The sequence below is a fragment of the Larus michahellis genome, chromosome 18 (genome assembly GCF_964199755.1).
Source record: "Larus michahellis chromosome 18, bLarMic1.1, whole genome shotgun sequence".
In the NCBI taxonomy this organism is placed as follows: domain Eukaryota; kingdom Metazoa; phylum Chordata; class Aves; order Charadriiformes; family Laridae; genus Larus; species Larus michahellis.
This window is the reverse complement of record NC_133913.1, coordinates 4,368,515-4,392,766: the sequence shown is the minus strand read 5'-3', so window position 1 is coordinate 4,392,766 and position 24,252 is coordinate 4,368,515. Positions and strand designations below refer to the sequence as shown.

At 47.7% G+C, this 24,252-nt stretch overlaps 1 protein-coding gene across 2 annotated transcripts; it reads left to right on the top strand.

Moving 5' to 3' along the window:
• The first annotated feature begins 306 nt into the window (after positions 1 to 306).
• METTL2A (methyltransferase 2A, tRNA N3-cytidine) lies at positions 307 to 13,625 on the top strand. 2 transcript variants are annotated; one of them, XM_074561973.1, is made up of 9 exons: positions 313 to 422; positions 2,253 to 2,344; positions 6,232 to 6,593; positions 7,974 to 8,023; positions 8,505 to 8,565; positions 9,745 to 9,884; positions 10,634 to 10,740; positions 10,960 to 11,025; positions 12,376 to 13,625. In XM_074561973.1, the coding sequence occupies exons 1-9, from the start codon at positions 334 to 336 to the stop codon at positions 12,525 to 12,527; spliced, it is 1,119 nt and encodes a 372-aa protein (XP_074418074.1). In that variant the 5' UTR covers positions 313 to 333; the 3' UTR covers positions 12,528 to 13,625. The 2 variants fall into 2 exon arrangements, with proteins under 2 accessions (XP_074418075.1, XP_074418074.1); XM_074561974.1 differs by lacking the exon at positions 10,960 to 11,025 and having other exon boundaries at positions 307 to 422.
• Positions 13,626 to 24,252: the final 10,627 nt, after the last annotated feature.

Below are 24,252 nucleotides of genomic sequence, written 5' to 3'. Positions count from 1 at the left end.
AGAGGCGGCGACAGACACTGGGCAGAGGCCGTACTTAGACGCTACCGGCGGCCGGTGAATGCTAGACAACGGCGGCTTGGGCCGGGCCTGCCCCCTCCCGCTGTATGAAATGCGAAATAAAAGCCGGGGAAAGCGTTCTTCTCGCCGTGGTGGCCGTTCCACGCTCAACACGGGCGCCGCCATGTCTGCCATACCTCTGAGGCCGCGGCCGCGCGCTTCCCGCCACCGTCCCCACGTGATGGCGGCGCCCCTCACGTGACCGCCGCCCGCCTAGTCCTCTCTCGGGTCGGACGGCGCGGCGATGTTTCCGGTTCCGGTGGCGCTCGGCCCGTCATGGCGGCGCCCAGGGAGGCGCCGGAGCGGCGGCCCTTCGGGAGGCGCTTTCTCACCGACCCCGCCCGCCTCTTCCAGCACAACGCCTGGTGAGGGCAGCCGCCGCCTCCTCGCCCCCTCGGTGCCCGGCTCCGCATCCTCGGCCCTTCGCTGCCCGCAGTGGGGAGGCCCGGGAAGCCGGCCGAGGCGCTGTGGGCCGCTGCTGCTCTGTGGGGCCTGTCCGCGCTCGGCCGCGGGGGTTGGGGTGAGATGGCGGGCGGGGGGCTCGTCCTCGCCGCCTCGGGCTACCGGTAGTCCGGGGCGAGGAACTAAATAACGGGGCTCTCGGCGGCCGGGGCAGGTCGGCCCCGAGTAGCCCCGCTCCGCTTCACGGGCGCCCGGCCGCAAACGTTGTTCGCCTTCTCTCCCGGCTTGTTGGCCCGGCGCCCGGGTTCGCCTCTGAAGCGTCCCGTGGGGAGCGGAGCGGGCCGGGGGAGCTGTGGGTGCGGGGCTGGAGGCCAGGCAGCGAGAGGGGCCTGTGACAGGAGGTGGCACCCTCCGGCCTGGGTGCTGCCAGTGTGGCAGGTGGTGCCGTAAGCGCTTAGAGGTGTGGGAGGGCCCTGGGTGCTCGGGGGTGCTAATCCTTGGGGCGTCCTGAGCCTCCCTCGGCTCTTCCTGATGCAGTTGGGATTCCTTAGGCCTCCTTAGACTTTTAGCAGTGTTGTTTTACTCTGTAGCAATTGTTTCATTGCTATAGTTAATAAAGCTAAATTGTCCTTTCTCAGAAATCTCTATAATTTTTCTTCATCTGTATACATTAGTGACTAATCTATAGATTGAACAAAGATCACTTCACCCATCTGTTGCCACACGATGCTGTAACAGTGTGAGATCCTGCTAGACGTTAGCTTGGAACAGGTCTTTGGTTGGAGAAAGCTGTTGTTTCAGGAGATGTTAGGCACCCAAAATGTCAGATTTTGCATTGTTGGGGTAAATGCGTCCGCTTTTGGTCTCAGGCTGCTAAGCCCTATTGAGAATTGGGTATGCTTAATTTGTAATAAAGTAATATGTGCATGTATCAGCTTGTCATTCATTTTGGGACTATACTATACCAAACGTATGTTACGAAAGCACATCCTTAATAGTATTTCCCTACAGAAACTCCTAGTAATCTGTTGGTTTTTTTCACAGACTTGACATTTAAGTCTTTGTTTTGTGAGTTAATACCAAAAGACTAGTTCCTCCTGAGGCCAGAATAGTGCTTCTTGATCTTGTAGTCTGCTTTTCATTCACTCGTTCTAATGAAGAAAGGTCAAGTGAATCACTTTAATGGCTACACAACTGCGTATGCACCTTTAAGTTATTAATAGGTTCTTAATGCTTTAAAGCTTCCTGCATATTTTCCTCATAATTGGATTTAATATTAATATAACGCGTTACCTTCCAAATAACCCTACTGCCTTTTTTGGTTTAACTTGAGAAAGAAAATATAGTTTTCCAAGACAGCTAAATCAAATGGCCTGTGTTGATGATCTGCACACACGCACCTAGCTGGCAGTCACAGGTGCTTCTCACCATGTGAGAATGGCAGTTCCTCTCCGAGCAGGCCTGTTTGTGCTGAGCGCCCTTGTGGTTTTATAGAAAGGATTTATTTCCTCTAAACTTGTCTGAGCATCAAATAGGGAAAAGGATTAGCGGACAGATTTGGTGTCTCTTGGGATCCCTTCCAGTTACATCTTTTGTAATGCTACGAGTGCAGCTCATTTAGAACTGGGAGCTGTATGTGCCGATAGCTGCTGTACTGCTGCTGAGCTAGAATTAGAGATCGTGGAAAAGCTCCACAGCTGCCAGTCAGGAGAGCTGTCTAGACCTTTCTCTTTTCTCTCTGTCTTCGCCTTACCATTCTCAACTGAGTAGTTCATCGTATTTTTTTACAACAGGGATAATGTGGAATGGTCAGAAGAGCAGGAAGCCAGTGCCAGGAGTAAAGTTCAAGAGAACAGCTCACAGCTATTGCCGCAAGATAAACAAGGTACTTTTGGATACTATTGTAATGCTGAGTCTTAACTTGTTCATACAAGAGCGGAACAGTCTGGCCAGAGCTGCATATGCATCATTATTTATTTCTCCTTCTCCCCATCTCCCGAATCATTTAAAACACATCACCTAGTGGTTGATAACAAAAAATGGAAAAGGATGAATCTTTCTGTTCTTTATTTACCTCTTTGTGACTTTTCCACCTTCTCCAGAGACTCATCCTACTGGAACAGAAATGATCTTGGCTGGGAGGAGTCATCTTGGGTTGAGCTTCTTTGTTCACGTTGTGTACGTTTAAATACTTGTTAGTGTTCCTTGTCAACAAACTTCTTTCAGCGTAGAGCAACGGCCTCATTTAATCTTATTTTCTCTGCTTGCTTTTGCTCTCTAAATCTTAATTTCTAACAGGTAGTCATTTGTTTGCTTGCATGCTGTGGAGATATCCCTGATGCAAGCTTGTTTTTTCTCTTAAGAGCGTTTAATAAAGTAGTGTCCGTATTCACCTTTAGCAGGTTAACAAGCAACATGATAATGATAAAATCAAAAGCAAAGAAAAATTATTTTATACTGATCGAAGTGTGTATCATCAGAGAGGCAGAAGAGGGATTCCAAAGTTTTTATTTCCTCAAACTTGGCATAAAGGATATTTATACATCCAAAATGCAAAGCTTACCTGAACCCGAATCAAGCTAAAGGTGCACAGCTCTACAGTGAAGTAATATGGTTGAAGCTGTTCTCGGTGGGTTAATACTGCATCTTTCCTCCACACCTGTTAGATATCATCCAGTCCCTTGAACGATGGTGAAATGGTTTCCCGTTCTTTGGTATGATAAGAGGCTTGTTTGACGGTGATCTTGTTATACCCTGCCGAGCTCTAGGATGGATCTGCTCCTTTTGTTCAAATTAAATTGAGTGTGTCATCTGTAAGGCGATGCTGAACACTACTGGAGCTATTGAGACACTTCCCATATAGCTTCCAGTTGTGTTCACAATAGCAAATTTAATTACACCAAAGAGCAACCCTCCTAATTTCTTGGATTCCCAGAAGTATCCAGCAGTTTCTATTGTGATGCCCATTGTGTTGAGTTCATTTTAAAATCTGGTTAACATTAAAGGGTGCTGTCTGTCATGCTTTGAGAACCTATATACAACTATGAAATTGTGGAGCAATTTGCTGTTAGAGCAGTTTGTCAGGTCTTCATGATGTATTTCCCAGACTGAACAATGGAGGCCAGTCAGATTTTGATGGTTGCTATTCAGTGGTAAGCGTGTGGAGACAATGGGATGGCTGAAACGTAGGGAAGCCAGCCCAGCCAAGTGTGCCTGAAGGGGCTAGTATTTTGAGAATCAGTAATGTCCAAGCAGGAGAACAAAGGCAGGCTATTGGTCATTATGGCTGTATTATTCTGTGGACTTCTTGGGGCTGTCAGAATTTGTTCTGAAGGAGGAGAGAAGTTCTATGGGGCATGTTGAAGATGTGTCTCCTGGCTGGGAACAAAGAAAGAAGCGGAAGAGTTTCTCGGTTTCCTTTTGAGGCTCCATAATTAGCCCCCATGCAATTCAGGGGGTCCCAGGTTCTCTTCCTGTCTTTTGTGAACAGTTACTTTTGTTTACCCTTCTTCTGCAATGTGAAACGGTGAGTATGGGCTTGGCTTTGGGGGTGTCCTTACAAAGACGAGCAGAAAAGTCGGGAGTCCTTATCAAAAAAGTCTCTGGAGGAATCTGGCTCGCATGCTGATGTCGTCATGAGGTAATACCACAAAAAGGATCTTGAAGCAAGTATTACGTGAACTTTTCTGGCATAAATTGTGCAGGAAGTCAGACTGAAAAAATTACTATTTTTTTTTTTTTTGCTTTAAATCTGTTTCTTGCATAATCTTTGTCAGCTGGCCCTTGATTTCTTGCATTTATATTGTTACTGATCCTTTATTCCAGTGCTTAGAAAACACTAGTCTACGAGGTAAATGAGCTTTAAATAAAGCTTCCACGCATGTGGGTTGGAGTGTAACAGCTGTTCAATAGCATCCAACAGAATTTCACAATAATTTAACACAGGAGGAGCACAATGTCTTGTTTGGTGTTATACTATTACACTATGGCAAAAATGTGGGTAATCCAAAATGACCGGGCTGGAATTTTGCCCCAGCACCTCGGGTAAGCATCCCATTACAGCCAAGCTGTTACAGGATTTTTAGGGACCAGCAGGAATCAGGACTTTAGATTTTTGTTAGGTGAAAGAGCATTTCCAGCCCCAGCAGCCTCGCATATCCCTACTAGTACATGGAAGAAGTGACAGTTCGGGCAGGAGCGTGCCAGGGTATGAATCAATAACACTTAGTCCCCTGACATTAGCAGTCATTGAGTTCTCCTCTGTAAATAGTAAACTGACTTGACCCTGCCTGCTTTGAGCTACAGTGAGATCATGGCACAAATTTATTGCTCTAGTCTAATATCAGACATTAAAATTTCTTTTAACTTTGGGTTTAAGGCCAAGACTTCTTAAAAGGAGAAAATCCTTGTGGTTGAGGTAAAGAAAGTATTTTTGTATCAGCTCTTTGTGCTTCACGTATCTTCTAAACACTGGTGTGCTTTTCAGGAAGACTAATAAATAAACTGCAGTTTAGATGATAACGCTAATCTCCAATTTTAAGATGCCTGCTTTTTCTTTTAACCCTACGCTTGGTAGACGTTGGAGAGGGGTTATCCATTCTCACATACAGTCGTCGTCTTTAATTATGGGAGAGTCATTTGCATTCAGTAATGCACTTGTTGCTGTGCAAAGATGGCTAAGGAGTTGCATGTTATTAAAATGCAGTTGGGATCGCTGGCTGTGGATGTTAATGTCCCTAGGTGATTACAAGCACAGGGTGCTATAATTAGCTCTTACTTCCCAGGACAGAGAGCTCATCACATCGGCGAGAATTCAGGAAACCAGCTGGATTCATAACTTCCCACGGAAAAAATAGTTCCCCTGGAAATGTACTTGATCTGAAATCTGTGAAGATGTGTGGAAATAATTCCGTGGGTGTCTTGAATTTTATTAGTTCATGGCTTTGTAAGAGTTCTTCCAGCTTTCTGTAATACTCATCTTGCTACTGGAATGTCTCCACTTGGTGTGAAAATGATAATGCTTGCTGCTAAAGTTAACTCTTATCACCTTTAGTCTGTCCACCTTAGCTCTCCACTGTTACGACAGTGGTCACTTCTGTCGATTCCCCTCTCTTGTTTTAATTTCATAAATGCGCGATGCTCTAACATGCACGGAACTATGGAAAACAAAGTGCTGTAGACTGGGCTCTAGCAATACTTGTGTAAAACGTGCTGTCCTGTAATCTTGGAGTATTGCACAAATGCTAATTGGGCTTTCTGCCAGGCCTATGTAGTTGACTATTTTTCCTTTTTCTCCATCTGAAAAAAAGGGGTAGCATGTTGGACAGGACTCTTCAGCTCCAGGCATCTGTCTTAGAATTCCTTAAGTTGTAAGTGCCTGACACTTAGTGTCATGAGGGTCCAAATGAATTGTTCCAGCGAACTGAACAAGTTAGTGTTAGAGATGGAAGTAAAACCTGGATTTCTTCAATCCAGCCTCCTTCAAAGAGGCCTTTTCTCTTGTCAGCTTCCTTTAAATCCTACCAGGAGACAGACACCTTCCTCTTCTATCTCTTTTACCTTTTTGAGTCCTCACAAAGGTACTGTGAGGAGGCAGGGTGAGTGTTTATGTGTCGTGGCAGAATTTAAATAAAGGTGATTTAAAATCAATAACCTTACTTATTAAAGCAGATTGTTGAATAGATATCTGCAGCGATCCCTCACTGTCTGAACTGATTAAACTCTGAGACCTTCTGATTTGACTGCTGGTGACGTTTTTGTTTGTGTTCACAGAGGAATATGAGGTGAATGCTAAGAGGTACTGGGATGACTTTTATAAAATCCATGAAAATGGCTTCTTCAAGGACAGACACTGGCTGTTCACTGAATTTCCTGAGCTGGCACCTAACAGGAACCCAAGTCAAAATGGGGATTCTGCACACGAATTTAGTAACAAAGAAGAATCCAACAATGAGGGGCTGGGAAGCTGTGAAAATGGACATTGTTCACTGGAAACCAGGGCAGAGGATCAGTTAAACGTGATCAAAAGCACACCTCAGATCTGCACGGAGGAGTTGGCTGCACGGAAGTATAGTGAGCTGAATCAAAGCGATGGAGATTACCCAGGATCATCTGCATCTTACCGTATATTAGAGGTAATAGCTCTAAAACAGAGTCACACATCAAACAGTCCCTTGTGTCGGTGTTAGTGTGACTGGAACATAAAAGTATATATCATTGGCAAAGAGCAAGTGAATGGGCTGATTGTCTTAAGTCAGTAAACTGCAAAAAACAGAGGGCAGCTTCGAACTGAATTAAATCTGTTGGGATTCTGTTGGTTCAGGCTGTGAATTGGCAGAGCACAAGGACCATAAGAAGCTTTCGCGTTTAAAAGACAAACTATTACTATCAGATGCTGAAACAAGCATTTAAAAGTCATCTTTTGAAGAAGCTGATTCTTTTACTTGTCTGTATAAAGCTTTACCCTGTCATTTATGTTTTGCATGTTTGTGCTGACTCTTGTTTGCCTTGGGAGGTGTGAAAGAAAACAGTGAAACCAAGAATGTAAAGATGCTCTCTGGTTTGTTTCTTATGGCCCATGTAATAATGGGGAATCTCAGATTGACACAGGGTTTATCCCAGAAAACTCTGTAGGGCTTCTAAATATTAGACTCCTGACAGCTGGTAATGGCCTTTTACTCTGCCACTTCTAGTTTGTTCACTGTAGATACCGCTGGTTTTGATTAATGCTTCATGTTCTGTGGAAGTCCGCCCTTCTAGGGAGGGTCAACATGAACTGTTCTTTTGATATTTTATTTTTTTTTAATTTAATCTGAGGCTTTGAGACTTCCTTAGACTTTGTTGTTCTTGGGTCATTGCAGCTTTCCTGTCTCCCCTGAGTACTTTCAGTAATACCTGTCCCTGCAAGGCATCAGAGGTGTTTTCTGATCAGTCTATTTGAATTTTACGGATTCCTTAAACATTGATGGGGCAAATTCCCCAAACCCAGTTGTGTGAGCCATCTGCCCTTCAAATGGGAGCAAGCAGAAGGAATAATAAGGCAGAATCACGGTAGGCCTAGTTGTAACTTGAGGAAGAGCCATCTAGTGAAGGAAACTCTGAAACAGCAGGATCTAATTATAGTAAAGCAAACTTCTTTCTCCGTTGCTCGGATTTTCTGTGGAAGTGAATGCAACTAATCCGTGGCCTTTGCCAATGCTTCAGTGACTCAGACTGGTTGTTCTGCTTGGGATTCCAGCAATAAGTTTTCAAAAGAGTAACAATATATTGCTTGTTAGTAAGATTTCTACGAGAACTGGCTTAGTGGTTTCCCACAAAGGCTTATATGTGAGCCTGCTCCTCAGAGCTGAATGTATTCAGATCTTGCAGTGAGATTTGCAAATTGTCACTGCCCTTCTCAGTTGTTACTCATGAGTTGCTCTTCGTTCCATGGCTGTAGAGAGATGATTTGGAATGAGCTGCATGGGACATGCTGAAGAAATTATTTTCACTATATGTACATCTACTTTGTGCAGGTTGGCTGTGGTGCTGGAAATACAGTCTTCCCAATTTTACAAACCAACAAGTAAGTAGTTCTCAGTAGGTTTTTACCTGCATGATATACCAGCCTCTGAAAAACAGTTGGAAAATGGTTGCACATGTTCCTAGTTTACACAGTCCCAGAGAAAGGCCAGGTGCGAATGGTCCCTCTGCCGTGTCCGACTTCCAATGATTGTGTTTTGAGCTTGGAAATCTTTGGTCTTAGAATGCAACCAGTGAAACCTAAGGCGAGTTTACGTGTCTCATTCTGAAAGCATTTTCATACAGGCCTTAGTGTCTCTCCTTTTCCAGAAGGAAAAGTAAGCAGTCAGTTCCATATGAGAATAACTGAGGCATAAAGGAGCGATGCGATCCACCAGATTTTGCACAACACGTTATTGATAGAGATAGACTAAAGCCCAGGATTTCTGGCTCCCAATTCTGTGCTCTGTGCGTTCAAGAAACTTCTGTAATTCCTGTGGAGCACCTTCATATAAATGATGATAGTTTATTTGATTTTATTTCAGTGACCCAGGCCTTTTTGTTTATTGCTGTGATTTTTCTACAACAGCTGTGGATCTTGTCCAGGTAAACTCAGTGGTGACTTACGAAGGTAGGAAGTACACGGTGACAATCGCACACTAACACAAATATGTCACAGCTGCCATCAGCTGTGTGACTGTGGTGGCAGCTTTCTGTTTTTAGCTAGCCCTGATGCTGACCCTTGTACTGGTAAACCAGGAAAATAAGCCATCGAAGATTGTAGAAATGAGGGAAGTTGGAGTTCTCAAAATGTCACGTTGGCAGCAGACAAGTCAGCCAGATTTTCTTTCCCCTGTGGTTGGCAGTACTTTTCTAAATCCAGTGCTTTTTTAGTTGAGTAACTGCTGAACCTTGAAAACATTCAGGCAATTTTTTTAACAGGAACTGAAGCTGGTTTTGGTTTGTGTGTGCGTTACTGTCACTGCAGTTCTGGGAACGTCAGCTGATTGCTTCTGCACAGACAGCCGAGGAGGGATACTGCTGTCTGTGGAGCGAGAGGCTGTAATTTAGTCAAAGGACAAATACTGCTAACAAATTTCAGGCCAGAAGAGAACTGAGAATATATGAAGTATCAAATGTAATCAGTCTCTTCATGAGATGAGATGGGGAGCACAGCAGCAGAAGCAGCATGCCATTTCATCCTCTTAAGCTGACACAAGCGCTGTTTATAGAGGGCACTGCAATCTCCAGCAGCAGCTTTAGAAAAATATACAACTTCTTTTAGAAGTCTAAATGTGGTTTTTAAGAGCATAACTTTAGGCAGACAGGTTTGACGTTTGGGATGTAGGGAGTAGTCTGCTTGTAGTTGAAATGAATATTGGTTTCAGTGATGCAGTGAGAGGCCCTGACGCTCGCACTTTTGTAAAGGTACCCAGTTTAAGTGTAAATCCCTCACTTCTTACCACTATTAGTGGAAAACCTGACCTTAAAATTGCAATAATCCCTCAAACCCTCAAACGGGTTTTTGGCAATGCTGATTGTCTGAATGTAACAAGTCCAAAGCTCTTTGTGACTATCCCATGTGTACTTATTTTTCACATTTCACCCCTGTTCCCTGTGTGACCGGAGAGCCTACGGGACCTCATCTGCCTTAGTTCAGTGAGGCTGAAACAGATCTCTGGACATACCACTTTATTATGTGAAAGTTAAAATGCTCCCATGTCCAGATAATATTGAGATCAGGCTCTGCTGCTAATGCTCTAATTTCTCTCCCCTTTAATACAGAACAATGCAGAATATGATTCTTCTCGCTGCTTTGCGTTTGTCCATGACCTGTGCAATGACCAAAGTCCTTTCCCAATGCCAGACGAGAGTCTTGACGTTGTTATTCTTATCTTTGTCCTCTCAGCGATTCTCCCAGAGAAGTAAGTTTTAGTAATTCCTTCTGGTTGCAGAAGATAATGCGTACAGAACTGGAGCTCTTTAATAGTAGGTCCCCTTACATCAAGCAAAATTAAAGTTTGTTCTGTGCCTGGTCCAGTTTTCCATTAAGCCTCTGAAAATGAAATTTGCAGGTACTTTCTGTTGTAACAAATTTTGGTGCAGGTGACTACAGGTGACATTTTGCTGCGCTCGCAGCTGGGCACCTGTTCTGAACCCCAGCCCCAATGAGCGCTCAGCACCCATTTGTGGAAAGTGTGCTGCTAGATGAATTTCTTATGGGAGGTAGCAAGAAGGGAGGGGACAGGTTCAGAAAACATTTTTAAAAAGAGCTGTGATTGTACTGTGACAGTGTATTACAGCCTACTGGTCTCTCTTTCTTGTTCCCTTTGGTTTTATTTCACAGCGTTTTTCAAGTTCATGTATTACTTGTTTTACAGAAACCAGCGGAGATACTTTTGAAATTAGTAAGAGAGGGCAGTTAATCCCTGCTGTGGCAGGCCAAGTTATCGTTGTAGAAAAAAAAGCAGAATTGAGGAGTGTCAGAAATAAGGCAGCCAAATAAAATCAACCCGCCTAAGTCTGAGAGCTCAGAAAAGTGCTAGCTTTTTGTAGTTTTTTATATGAAATTGAAATATATATTAAACTTTATACCTTCTTTTTGGAAAGTAGGCTAAGGAAACAAGCATCGTTTTGCAGAATGATGAATACTTCTGTTTTGGTCTTTCCTCAGGATGCAATGCATCGTTAACAGACTGAGTCGCCTTCTGAAACCAGGAGGAATGATTTTGTTGCGAGATTATGGCCGTTATGATCTGGCCCAGCTTCGGTTTAAGAAAGGTATTTTCTTTTTCCCCTGGGGATTCTTGCCAGATCACTAATAGATGATGCTTCTCTGGAAGCATCTGGATGCTCCTCCTGTTTAGGAGGCAGCTCATTAATTCTCCTTAAGCACAGCGTGCGCTGGGAGAAGCGCCTCTTGTCTTTACGTGCAATTGGATGGCAGTTGTTGATTTTTAAATGATAGCTGGTAACTGTTTAAATCCCCCTTGCCCTTAGGTCAATGTCTGTCTGATAACTTCTATGTGAGAGGTGATGGCACCAGAGTCTACTTCTTCACACAAGGTAGGAGGCTGGAAAACAGTCCTCTGAGTCTCCTCACCTCTTTTTGTCCCTGTGCCCTCAAGTTTTGCCACTAGCTCTTTCCAGCCTCTCTCTTGGAGCAGTGAAAAATGTTAAGTGTCTCCCAATTGCACGCATAGCTGGGCTTGTCGCTTGCTGATGCATACGGTGTGGTGAATTCCTTAGCGGAACATCCTTTTAGAGGAAAGACTAGCATGTTTGGTACACTGGAAGGGGTGGGATCGGAGGAGCTCTCCTTGAATCTTGTTGCCTGCAGAGGATGGAGTGAGATGGACACCACTTGAAGGAGCTTCTCTTAACTTTACTGTTCTCCCATGAAGAAATAAGGAGGGCATGGTTTGGCATAGACCTGAGGCAGCTTCTCCAGTCCTGCTGCTGCCTGGTGTTCAGCAGGGGTTGTATTCTCTCTGCTTATCACCAATTACACCTCCAGTCACTTCCACCGCGGGTCCCTCCGCACAGTGAGTTTTAGAGCAGTGGCCCAGCTGCAACGATTCCCTTCCCCGCTGCCCAAGTCTTGTTTGTCACAACAAAATTAATGTTTAATGCGTGTTTGGCAAACGCTTCACGATGGCAAGCATCTGATAAAAGAGCACAAGCTGGGACCTGTTAGCCCGTTTTCTACAGAAACTCCATCCAAATCACGTGCTCCCAGGCTGCAGTTGAACAAGCTCTCTGCTGCTCAGCAGGACTGGCTCTGGCTTTGCCCAGGGCCAGTGTGCTGGGGCACTACCATACTTATGTGCTTGGTCAGGAATACCTGCCCCTGTAAGTGTTGCAGCCTCCAGGGCTCCTAGTGCTTTGATTGGGCCCCAGCAGGGTGTGGTTTTTTAAGGATTTTTTTTTTTTTTTTTCCTTAACCTTAATGAATCCCGTTCCCCTCCAGCCTATACAGCACAGATCTTATTGCCGCCATTTAAAAGCGTAGGTCTGATCCCATTCTGTGCTCTCGCAGACTCTAAAATTCCTCTGGAGAGAGCGGGGAGGGGGAAGGAATGCATCTGTCCCTACTCACCAGAAGGTGCTCCCTTAATCGGTTACTAGAGGCGATACCCATGTCTGAAACTGTTTTATCTGTGTCAAGTTTTTATAATTGTAATTGCCCTCCAAATAATTATTTTCTTCCTTGGTAGAAGGGAAACTCGAGAAACTGTGATTCTTAATTCCCCCATAGTACAGTAGTTAAGTCCTGCCTGACCTTTACGTTTCCCTGCAAGAGTGAGACTGTGAGTTTCCTCTGGCCCATCTTTCACATAGTTTAGCCCTCAGTGTGAGCAGGTATCAGTTAAATGAAAGCTGTGGCATCCTCAATCTCCTTCTCTCTGCTTCCAGATGAATTAAATGATCTCTTCACGACAGCTGGGCTGGAGAAAATCCAGAATCTGGTTGATCGGCGATTGCAAGTGAACCGGGGGAAACAAATGACAATGTATCGAGTATGGATCCAGTGCAAATACCGCAAACCTCCTGCCCCTCAACTGTGAGGAAACAGGGCACGGTTTTTAGGTTGGAGCCTCTTCATGGCCACGTGCGGTGTGTCGTCCTGGTGAGATGTGGTTTTATGGAGTCCAGCGTACACGGGACCTCAGTGCCTTTTACAGTGCCTAGCATCACTTCAAGTGAGTTTTGCTAAGGACAAATGCCATAAGAGGAGACCAAACAGTATTTTAAATGTGTTGCTACTGGTCTGAGTTTTTAAAATTATTTATGGTTTTAACAACTTAAGAAATGGTCAGGCTGTCTTACAGCAGCTGAGCAAGTTGAATAGTGAGTCACTCTTACTCTGGATGTCCACGTGAAACAGAAGGAGATCTTCGACATCACCTCTGTGTTGTGTACTCTTGTTTTGGGAACAAAAACCATATAAAGGGTAAATCTGCTCCTTTTTGCAACTGGTGACTGTGCCTAATATGGATCCCTTGGCCAACTTACCTCATGCAGCTCTCTTCTGGTCATTCAGGTTTGTGCAAATCCACAAGTTAAAATACATTGATCGAGGGCAGGAGCTGAAAAAAACATGCTAGTTTCTCTGTGCCAGCTTCCCCACGGATGCCTCGTGGTATGCAGATAACCTGTGGAGAAAGCAGGTTACGCTGCCCTCACTGTCCACAAGAGTGTTCATCTGGGGAGGTAGCACACTACAGCTCAGGTGCCATAAATTCATATCAGGCAAGGTTCAGGCTTTCAAAGATTTGGGGCTGATGCCAGTTTTGGGGTACCTCCAGAGCGCAGAGTATCACAAGCAGCTCACGGGACCAGGTTTTACGCAGAATTACCTGATTTTTGTGCTTGACCAGTGAGAAACTGTTCTTGGTGGCTGCAGCACCCAGGTCACAAACTGCGCTGCCCTGTCACGGTGGTGTGCTAAACCCAAGTAGACAAGACAGCTGTCTTTGATTATCAATCGGAAGAACGTCTACCACTCTTGTTTAATTTCTTAGAGGAAGCCAACATTGTGGCTTTCTGAAGGTATTTCCCCACCTTTGACAGCAAATATCTTTTATCTTAGCCTGTTTTCTTTTGTTATTTTTAGGGTGTGGTACAACAGGTATTAGAATAAATTTTGTGGTGACGCTTTTCAACGCTGGTTTGATTAATATAAATCAGGCTTCTACAGAAACTCACATGCTTCTGCGCCCCTGATCTGAAGGATCTGAGCCACCGTTCAGTAACTAGGTTTTTTTCCTCTTCTGTTATTATGGGTCTCGCTAGTGCCTGCTCTCCTCTCAAAAGGGAAAGCCTTGCCTGATATCTCACACCTTGGTTTAGTTCATGAAGCAACAAGGTCTATTGTGTGTGCACCACTGGCTGAAGAGCGGTTCATGCTACACAAAGCATGGATATTTTGTTAGCTAGACATTTGTGGCTTACAGTTGCCTAAGAATAACCGTCAACTATAGAGACACGTAGGTTATGAAATAACTGCTGTCTTAAAACAGGGGAGAAAGGGTAAAAAGAAGAGGAAATGTCACTGCTGACTTTGGAGAGTCTGCAGGAGTCCTGGAGAGTCAAACCAGGAGCACCCGGATTTGTAAAGCATCGGAAGGGGCTGTAGCAATACTCTCTGGGCATGTGGCAGCATGATCAGTTCATAACTTCTGCGTCGCTGTGTCACCCTGCAGGCATTGGTATGGCTGCTGCCCGAAGGCTTCTGGGTCAGGACATCGCAGCCCTTCCTGTGGAAAGGTGACCCAGCAAACCCATTCATACCACAAAGGCTGCAGTACCGGGGCGGGAATGGAAACGCACCATTGCTTTTCTTTGTGTATCTAGCCCTTTTAAATAATGGTGAAAGGGAGTCACATAACTGGGAAGAGAATTCTTGTTCAATTTGTTGTACTCTATTTTCTAAAGGGCTAAGAGACTTTGCAGCGTCTGCTGATGAAATAGGAGGAGATGAGGCTTCTTTCTTCCTCAGCACATTTGACTTCTGCCAGGCACAAGCCTGACCCAACCCAGAAGCTCTGGAGTCGCTGCTATGTTTTCATGCTAAACCTACAAAGTCTGGTTCCCTGGCAAGGTTGGTACCTCAGGCAAGGTCTAGGCAAAACACAGCTCAAGGCCCCTGGGAGCTGAGCAAGCTCATGTCTTCTCATCTCAGCCAGGCAAAGAGTCAGGCTTAGCAAAAGGAGTCCTGTGAGCGTTTGACGTGACGTGACTCATGTAACCAGCTCTGTCGCTTTCAGTGAAAGACCTCCCGTGTGTTGCTGGTGCCTTAGGCTGTTCCCTTGGGGTCCTTTCCCTCCTTGGTCCCCGGAGGGAGGCCTCCTCCTGGGCTAGCTTTATCTCCCTGGAAGAAAAATTATTGACTGGGGTAAACAAGCAGCATAATTAGTGTGAATTAAAGTAATTTGAAAAATGCCTTATTAATCATCCAAAGGCTTGTAAGCAGCACAGGAAAATATGTTTTTAATTATAAACATGATTTATTTAAAGTTGATGGACTCCTCTTTAAATTTAAACTCCTGAATGGCAGAAAATGAAGGCTAGTAATTTATTTGTTTCTACTTTCAAGGCTACGTCCCAGCTGCCTGCCTGGTTTTGACTTGGGCTTCATGCAAAAACTTGCAGCCCTGTGAGCCTGCAGCCATCGAAGTGGCTCTGTGCCTTTCTTAACACTCTTCGTTCTGCTGGAGTATTTAAGCAATCGCTGAGCGTGAACCATGCTGGGCAGACATGCTTTTGTTTCCAGTCCTGTTGGTGTTCAGAAAGCAACAAGTTAATGGCCTTGAATTGAGCCGGGCCTCCTACAGACAGATCTGAGCTTCCTTCATTAATCTCCGCCAGCTCCCGTTCTCTCTGAAGCATCTGCTCTCCTGCGACTCCGGGCCTTGCCTCCCACACAGCTCTGCTCAGGTACCTTGGTCCTGACTTGCAGCAGCTTCTGCCATTCCCACCTTGGGCCTGCTGAGCAGGCTGGGTTGCACAACGGCTCCCTAGCATGTTCAAAGGAAATCGCTGAATTCACTTTTACTGTGTTGAAAAGCCAGGTTAAGTGCCTTTATTTCTTTCTTTTCTTTTTTTTTTTTTTTTTCCCCTCTTTAGCAGTGTAACATTAGCTTTAAAGCCATTCTGAACGTATCTGCTCTGGTTTTGCTCCCAGCATTCCAGTCTTGCGGTCTGTGGCTGACAGGCAATGCCAACGTAGCTCGTCAAACCTCCCAAGCAGAAGAGATGATTTCATAGCTCTTCAGAGGCACTGCCCCTGCAATTCTGGGCCAGACATTGTTACACTTCAGAAAGTCTGGTCTTGGCTTTTGCCAGAGGATGGTGGATTTCCTTGGAGGTTCGTAGATTGTTTTGGCTGGAAGGGAACTTTATCATCACCTATTCTGACCCTTTGCATAACCCTTTCATGTAGGGATTATGGCATCAAGCCTGTGACTTGGGCTGAGCCAGAACTAGTCCTTCAGAAAGGCTTTCGATCCAGCCGTGGTGCTGAGGGCTCCAGCGAATGGCAAAGAACGCTTTGCCTCCCCAGGTACACCGTTCCTCTTGTGGCATCCGGAGTTCACAGATTGGCTAGAAACTGGGAAGCAGGAAGGGAACAGGGGAGGTAAAGAGAACAAGAGGCTGGGGAGTATTTTTGATACCCTCCCTTCCAAAATAAATAAATTGTAAATTCCACTGAAAACTGGGGCTTTCCCAGGGTCCTCCTGACAGCACAGGAAAGCAGGAAACGGCAGTCATCCGTAGTGATTTTTATTGTTACAACAGTAGTCATCAAATGCTTCTGGCCAGAAGCATGTGAGACCAGACACAATCGTCTTCTCTCCCAAATACTTCAGCTCCACCTTCTCAGGGTATATCACCACCATTTCTAATCCTGCAGTTAGTTGTAGAGCTCCAGGATAAATGAGACCTGGTTATTTTCAATAAAACAGAGGTGTGAGCAGAAGGAACCTCCATGTACGCATCCCAGCGGCTTTTGGCATCGCATCCTAACTAAAGCTGAAAGAGCTGCCTTTTGTTGTTGGCATTGGGATGAGCCCCGGCTGGTCCCCAGTTGGATTCCCTGCAGGAATCACAGATCCAAACTGAACTTAACTGTTTTTCCTGAGCACACATGAAAGATGCGCAGGTTTCAGTGCCTAAAAGTGAGGGCACGGATGAGGCTGAGGCTGCAGGGATCGAGTTATAAAGGGATCTGGAGAGCATCCTTGCACCTCCGTAAAGACAGGTGGAGGGAAACTGAGTCATGCAATCTTCTTTGTTGTCCTCGTAGGTCAACTGGATCTGCTTTGTCAATCAGAGCAGTGCCACCACTTCTGGTTTGGTGCCATATTGGGGAAAATTAGTCCAGAAGAGAAAATTCATGATCGGGGTCACTTTTGCTCTTGTAGCTATTCATCTTCCTTGACAGGGCTGTGTGTGCTTGGCACGCGTCTTTTTGCACAACGTCCGTAGGATTCTGATTCTAACAGTGTGGTTGCATATGTTTTCAGGGCATGATAGAAATTACTAAAAAAGCGAGGAAGAAGGAGGAATTATTTTTTTTTTGGTGGGGGGGACTCTCCTGCAAAGTGAAGTGCTCTAGAGGGAAAGGAACTGTCAGCTCTGTGCTTAATCAGCAAAGCTCTGGAGTTTGTGCTTAGCTCTTGCTGAAGGCAGTAGGTTCCTGTGCGCAAGTGCCTGGCTGAATGGGAGCTTGTGTTGCTGAGAAAGTGGGACACAGTGCAGGAAATTACCTGTGTAGGCAACAGTGAGTGCTTATTTCAACTAAATAGGATGCAGCTACCTTTGTCCGGACCTGGCAACTTGGCTGGAGCACAGGCAGGGAGAAGCAAGAGAAGCTTAGCCATGTGTGTGCCTCTGCTTTTGCCTCCTGCCCAAAGGCTGCATGATATGACGGGAGGTGTCCCACCAGGGAAGGCTTTTGCTTTTGAAAATAGTCTTTGACCCACAGTTGGATGAGTGGGAACTCGCTGTGATTGGAAAGCGTTGATGGCAAAGATCACTAGCAAATCTAACGTGTCAGCACCTGCCTGGAGGTCCCAGCCTGTTGGTCCATGGCTGTCTCCAGGAAGGAAGAACATCCTGGTGAGGTTTGGACCCTGCTGCTCTAAGACACGCTCCCTGGTATTGAATAACTCCAAAGAGTCTTCACTGCAAGCGCCAACACAGCCTGTGAACAAGAACTTGATTTTGGGGTGGAGAGCGCGCATGACTGCCGTATTCAGGTTGTTTTAATGGTTTGTAGGCTTCCATTTTCATGTTATTTGGGGGTGCTTTCCCAGGATCTGAGGAGTTCTGGGGGATGGCGGCCAAGCCTTTGGCCTATGAAACTTTCTTTCAGCTCATGTGATGTGGGGAGTTGCTGTTTGCAGTCCTGGGTCGCAGAGGCCGGGCTGACACCTCTGTGTCGTGCGTAGGGAGCACCAGGGGATCTGCTCTAGGACTGTAAGTGGAGAGGTACCCTGCGGCGCCGCCCCAGGGGCGCTGGATGTGGCTTTCCTCATGTAGGGAGAAAATTGGCTGATCCTCCCCTGAGACTTCTTCATCCATGGGACCAAGCACAAGGCATGGCGCTGGGTGCCCCTCGTCTGGGGAGCACCACCCAGGCAGGCACAGCACACGACACTCTGAAATTACACAGCCGCACGTTTTTTTCCACGTTCAGTGCCAAGGGTGGATGCGAAGAGGTCGATCAAGGTTGCATGGAAAACTAAATCTGGCTTTTCCTTGACTTCAAGTGACTTCTTCCCTACTGAGACGAGCCTGGTTGTGAAGGTTGGTATGTATTTACAGACATTCACACAGAGGCTGAATATACTCAGAGAAACGTGCATGCAGTAGCTCTAGTTTTACAATAGGATGTTGATTTAATTTTCCTCTTGCACAAATCTCAGAGCAGTTTGTTTAATTGAGGCTTTCAAAAGCCCTGTAAGGTAGGGTGTTATTATGCCCGTTTTATGCAGGAGGAAGAGAAGCAGGGGGCAAATCCTGCTGAGGATAATACCCTCTTGTATTCTAGGAAGCTGGTAGTGAGCGAGGACAGGGAAGGATTTGCTGGCACGTAAAGGAGAATCGCATCGTTTCAGGTGCGTGCGGGGGAAAATAAAAAAGCCCAGTGGGTTCTGGTTCCCCTCGGCAGGGCCGTGGTGGTTGCCGCGGGTCCACGTCCCTCCTCCGGCACACGGGACACGCGCTCCCTGGGATCAGGGCACGGCTCCGAGGTTGCGCTTGGCTTGCTGCTTGTGTGGAGGTTGAGCCACCTGGATGCTTTCCTACTGGGTTCGGGTATCAAAGCCTCCCTAATGGGATACCTGAAGGTGTAGACAGAGGGAGGGGCAGGAACAACCTCCGAGATAAACTCCATTGTGTGGGAGGGTGGAGGCTCTCCGAATGGCCTCAGGAAGGAGTCAGGCGATGGCATGTTATCTTTGAGTAGGTGAGATACCAACTTTCTCCCGGTCTAATGAAAATGAGGAGAGACCCTTTTAATGTTCCTAGCGAGGGAAGGGCTGCGCCGGGAGGGAGCCCTGCCCTTACTAGATGCTCAGTCCACGCAAGGGGGAGATGTTGTGAATACTCCTTCACTTGCGACTCATCCCTCCTCAGGTACAACAGAATCTGCTCTGCAGACAAGGATTGGCTCTTCTGGATGTGGTGCTTGGAGGTGAGATCTCCCCCCAGTGCTAAAACCTTAGGAAACCTGTTGAGTGCTGAACGCTTTCGTTGTTGGGTTGGTTTTTTTTTTTTTCTTAATGTCCGTAAAATTTTCAGATTTGAAATCACTGATGCCAGCTTTTGTGTTTTAAAGGTTCAGGCTTTTTGATGCTTTTCTCAACTCCCCAGCATCCTTGTTATAACTGAGGAATCTCGGCTCTCTTTTTTGTGGATGTGTTACATCATGTCAATCCGTTTCTAGACCTCATGGCAGTACAGAAATGCTAGGAAAGATGTAGTTAGAGTATTTCACAAGCCTAAAAAGCAGAGGCAAAGGAAAAATCACCAAAACCACATTTAAAAGATCAGGAGCTTGACTTCTGGCATTTTATCTTTTCAAAATTCAAGACAAAGAACTTACACGCTGTGTTCAAATCTCTATAAAATCTTACCTAATTTTGGTGAAATCTAACATGGGTTAAAAGCAAAGCTGTGATGCGAAGGCAGGGGTTTTGCCCTTATTTTGCTGCGTGCGCCGTGCTGGCTGGAGGGGAGCTCTCGGAGACTGCTCCAGCCGAATTCAGTGACAGAAAATGGCTGCTGCAGCTGAGGAGTTCTTCAAAACATGATACATCAAGTGCAACGTGCCAAGGAGATCGCTGACGTCCAAGGAGACCAGTGCAAGAAGACGAGAGCTGCCACGGGGGATGTAGTGGGAAGCATTAACACTGGCTGATGGCAGACCTGGAGAGCAGGATGCTGGACGGGAGGAGTCTGGCGGAGACGATGGTGTAGGAGGGCTGGCTTGCCCCCATGGATGAGATAATATTTGGTTGTCCATGTACGTACTGCGTCACTCACAACCATCCCGTCGCCAGCGCTCAAACCAGCTCCTCTAAAAGCACCAGGGGCTCTTACGAAGTTAATGAAAAAGGAGGGGGGGAAATGGAATACTTTTCCTGTGTCACTCGAGTGCGGGCCGGAAGGAGGAGTTTTCCTGCATGAGAATTCTTGGAGATCCAAATATTCTCTTCTCTTGCTGGGCCAGAAAGTCAAACGTATTGAAACCGTTCACAAACTGAAATGCCATGGGGAAAATCAAGTTGAGGTTGATAGAATTTCGGCCTCCTAACCTTAAGCATTGTTTTAGTTTTGATGCTTTATAGGCTTTTAGAAGTAGTATCTTAAAAGTTGACATTAGAATTTTTAAATTAATCAAAAAATTTCCTATACAAAATTATTAAATATTTACATATTCCAGACACTTTGAATTAGAAAACCTTTCCCTGTAAAAACGGAAAGTCACAAACTGACCTTTTCTTGCCAGAAGCGCATTCTAATAACTTGGCTCTTCTTGTTGAGAAAGCAGAATTAAAAAAACAACAACAGTCTTCCACTTCTCTGCTGAGTCCCAACCTGGGGGATTAGCTCCCGCAGGAGATAACACCATAACAAAGAGTCCAAGCGTGCTGTGTGTTATCACCGATAAATATATTTTTACCTTAGAGACCATTGCTGTTGCAGGGAACCCGCTCTTGGTTGCACCGTCACAGCACGGGAAGACGTACCAGGCTGGGATGGGTGGTGCATCCCTGCTCAAAGGATGGAAATGGACTGCAGGAGGAAAAACCTCGGAGGTTGCTGACTTACGGGCTCTGGCTGCCCTGGGAAATCTGTCTGGTAACTTATATCCTACGGAGGCTGTCAGATAAACTTGTCTGAAATCCTCTTGTACCCATCTGGCACTCAGCAGACAGCAGGACGTACCCTTAAAGGCTGCTCCAAAATTTATGCCTGTGGCCAGAAACACAGTTTCAACTTGATGCCTGGATTCTCTTCTGCGCCACAGAAAGACGAGCTGCCATGTCCTGCAAAGGAAACTGCAGCTGGAAGTGTTGCTCTGAGCTGCTCTTTGGAGGACGAAGGTGGAGAGGACGGTATTTGAGTTTGCAGCAGACGAGTAGGGAAGGATCATAGAATGGTTCAGGTTGGAAGGGATCTTAAAGACCATCCGGTCCCACCCCCTGCCCTGGGCAGGGACACCTCCCACCAGACCAGGTTGCTCCAAGCCTCGTCCAGCCTGGCCTTGAACCCCTCCAGGGCTGGGATTGTATGGCTGGCCAAGGAGAAGAAGAAAGGCTTTGTGGACTGAAAATCGAGGAGCAGAGCTGAGCCAGTGGAGCCCTTGGATAGGAAGCCCCACAGGCTGTCTCCCCAAAGCCCCCCCAAAACATACTTTAGAGGACGTGCTCCATCCCTGAAACACAAGCGAGAAGAGAAACTCCAACCCTTTTGCAGAGCACCGAGGTACATGGGGCAGGGCGAGGGGCAGGTCACGAGAGGAGGATGGTGCAACCTCAGCTTATCAGGTTCATTATCAGAAGTCACCACCTGCCTCTGCAGCCTGACCCCGGCAGAGCCCAGGACTGCAGCCACAGGTCCCATGTCCGAAATCGGCGGGATGTCTTTTAGGAAACATTCCTGCAGTAAACTCTCCAGGAGGCTGGTACCTCCCTGGGCATCTGGTCCTGCCAGAGGGCAGAAGAGCAGGGTCGTTGATGTGTCTGACTTCGGTGAAAGCGATAGCGAGCAAAGCGCCGTTAGGAAATTATAACCCCACGGTCTTTTTCTGTTATCCTATCGGAAAAGATCGAGGGCGATGTGATCGCCAACAACGCGTGGGAGAGGAGGAAGAGCCTCAGCAAAGCTCCCTCCAAAAAAGCAGGAGAACTATTAGATCAAAGCGACCCCCATCACCCCTAAAACACAAAACCGGGCAGATGGTGCCAGAGATCCGCTGTTACGGCACCCGATTCCTGCCCGGCGCTCGAGGGGGTGAAGGTGGAGGCGTTCGCGGGGCGGCGGCGGGGGTCCAGAAGAGCCGAGGGGAAGTGGGTCCCTTTGTGGAGTGTAAGGGCTCCCAGATCTTCCCCTCCTTCCCCCCACCATCAAACAGAAACGCGCAAATGAAATTTATACCTCCCCGAACAATGTTAACTGCGAATGGTACTAATTAGCGCTCTCCTAAATGGCAGTGATTAGTTTACCAGCTGATGGAATATTTACTCTAGAATTTTTTTTTTTCTTTAAAAAAAAAAAAAAAAAACAAACAAAACACAACACACAAAATGATATTTATTTATTTATTTTACAAATTCCTGCCGCTGGTTGTGCTGAAAATGTGACTCACGCAGCAGGAGCTGAAACTGGAGTGGCTCTTCTACCGAAAAAAAAAAAAAAACAAAAAAACCCACACAAAACAAAACGGATTAAAGCACAGGAAACATAGCTTGCGAGAATAGACAGGCGCTTCGAAAGCCATTTGCAACCTCAAGTTAACAAATAAGGCCGGGCTCGATGCGCGATAAATTCACAATTTTTAAATAATACGACTTCCCCCCGCTGCCTTGCGAGAGCGGGTTTTTTCTCCGCACCGTTCCGCCAGCTCTTCTCCTCCGCATCGTCGCGTTTGCCAAACTGGTAGGTTCCAGTTGGGTCATAAATCGCTCACTGTCGGACGCGCTGTGACACGGAGGTGACGGATGTCCCTCGGCTTTCCCTGCCCCGCCAATCCCTTCTCGGGGAAACCTCCATGGCTAATCCGCGCCTGCCTCCCCTCGGACGGGCCCGGCCACTTCCCTTCCCAACAAACCTCGGGGTTTTCGGGTGGTTTGGTGTTTTTTTTTTTTTCCTCCCCTTTCTCCCCTGCTTGTTTGCTTTTCAGAAAGCTGATTCAGCCTTAAAGCTGAGCGGGCGTCAACACCCGGCAGCGGCATTTCGCGTTCGGCCCAGGCCACCCGGGAGAAAGGCGAATAAACGGCGATGTAATCACTCGTTTGCAGCCAGGATGAGCCTTTATTTTGATGATTTTCCTATTCTGGGTTTTTTTCCCCCCCCCGCTGGCAGCCTGGCCGTAGGAAGGCGAGGGTGGACAATGGCTCTCGGGAGCTGCCGGGGTTGTGTATCCATCTTTGCTCAGCCCCTGAGGAGGGGGCAAACGGGACCAGGCCCCCATCCCGGGGGGGGCTTGGGGGTGTCCTGTGTTGGGGGGTGCTGGGGTGTCCTTGCCCCCTCCCTCAGGGGGGTGAGGGTGGGTTTGGGAGTGAGGTGGCTCCTGGCTATGGGAGATGGAGAGTGGGGAGAGAGGGTGGACACCCCCCACTCTGGGGACAGTGAGGAGGGGGAAGGGGGGGGGGGGGGGCAGGTCATCCTCTGCTCCCCTGAGGGGGAAATGCCCCCAGGCCTGCCCTGACCCCCCGGCTTTGCCCTTGCACCCCCCCCCCCTCGCCTGTCCACGCCCCAAGGCTGGATCTGACCCCACCTTGTGCCTTGTTTCCCCCCCCCCCGCCCCCTGACCCCCACAGGCATCCTGACTCCATGGTCCATCCCAACCCTGTGCTGCCCCCCAGGTCTTTGTGGACCCCCCCAGGCCTTTGTGACCCTCCTAGACCTCCTGCTCCCCCAGGCCTGCCCTGTCCCCCAGGCCTTTGTGATCCCCCCCTCCCAGGCCTGCCCTGTCCCCTTATACCTTTATGGAACCCCCAGGCCTCCTGCCCCCCCCCCCCAGGGCCTTGTAACCGCCCTCCCAGGCCTCCTGCCCCCCGCTAGGCCTTTGTGACCCCCCCCCCAGGCCTGCCCTGTCTCCCCATACCTTTATGGATCCCCCAGGCCTCCTGCCGCCCCTTCAGGCCTTTGTGACCCTCCCGAGGCCTCCTGCTCCCCCCAGGCCTGCCCTGACCCCCAGCGCCCACTGACCCCACCTTGTACCTGCTGCCCCCCCCGCCCCTGCCCCCCGCCCCTCAGCGCAGGCCCCGCCCCTCCCTAGGCCCCGCCCCCTCGCTGACCTGCCCCCCCCCCGCGCTGACCTGCCCTCCGCGCCCCTCCCCCGCCCTCGCGCCGCCGTGCAAATCTCGCGAGACGGCGCGCGCTTTCACCAGAGTGTGTGTGTGCACCAATCGATCTGAGCCGGGCCGGGCCGGGCCCAGCGCCGCGGGGAGGGGGCGAGCACCGGCCCCGCCACCTGCCCGCGCCCCGCCGCCCCCCCCCCCCGCCCCGAGCCCTCCCCACCTGCCTGGCTGCAGCCGCCTGACTAAACCTCCC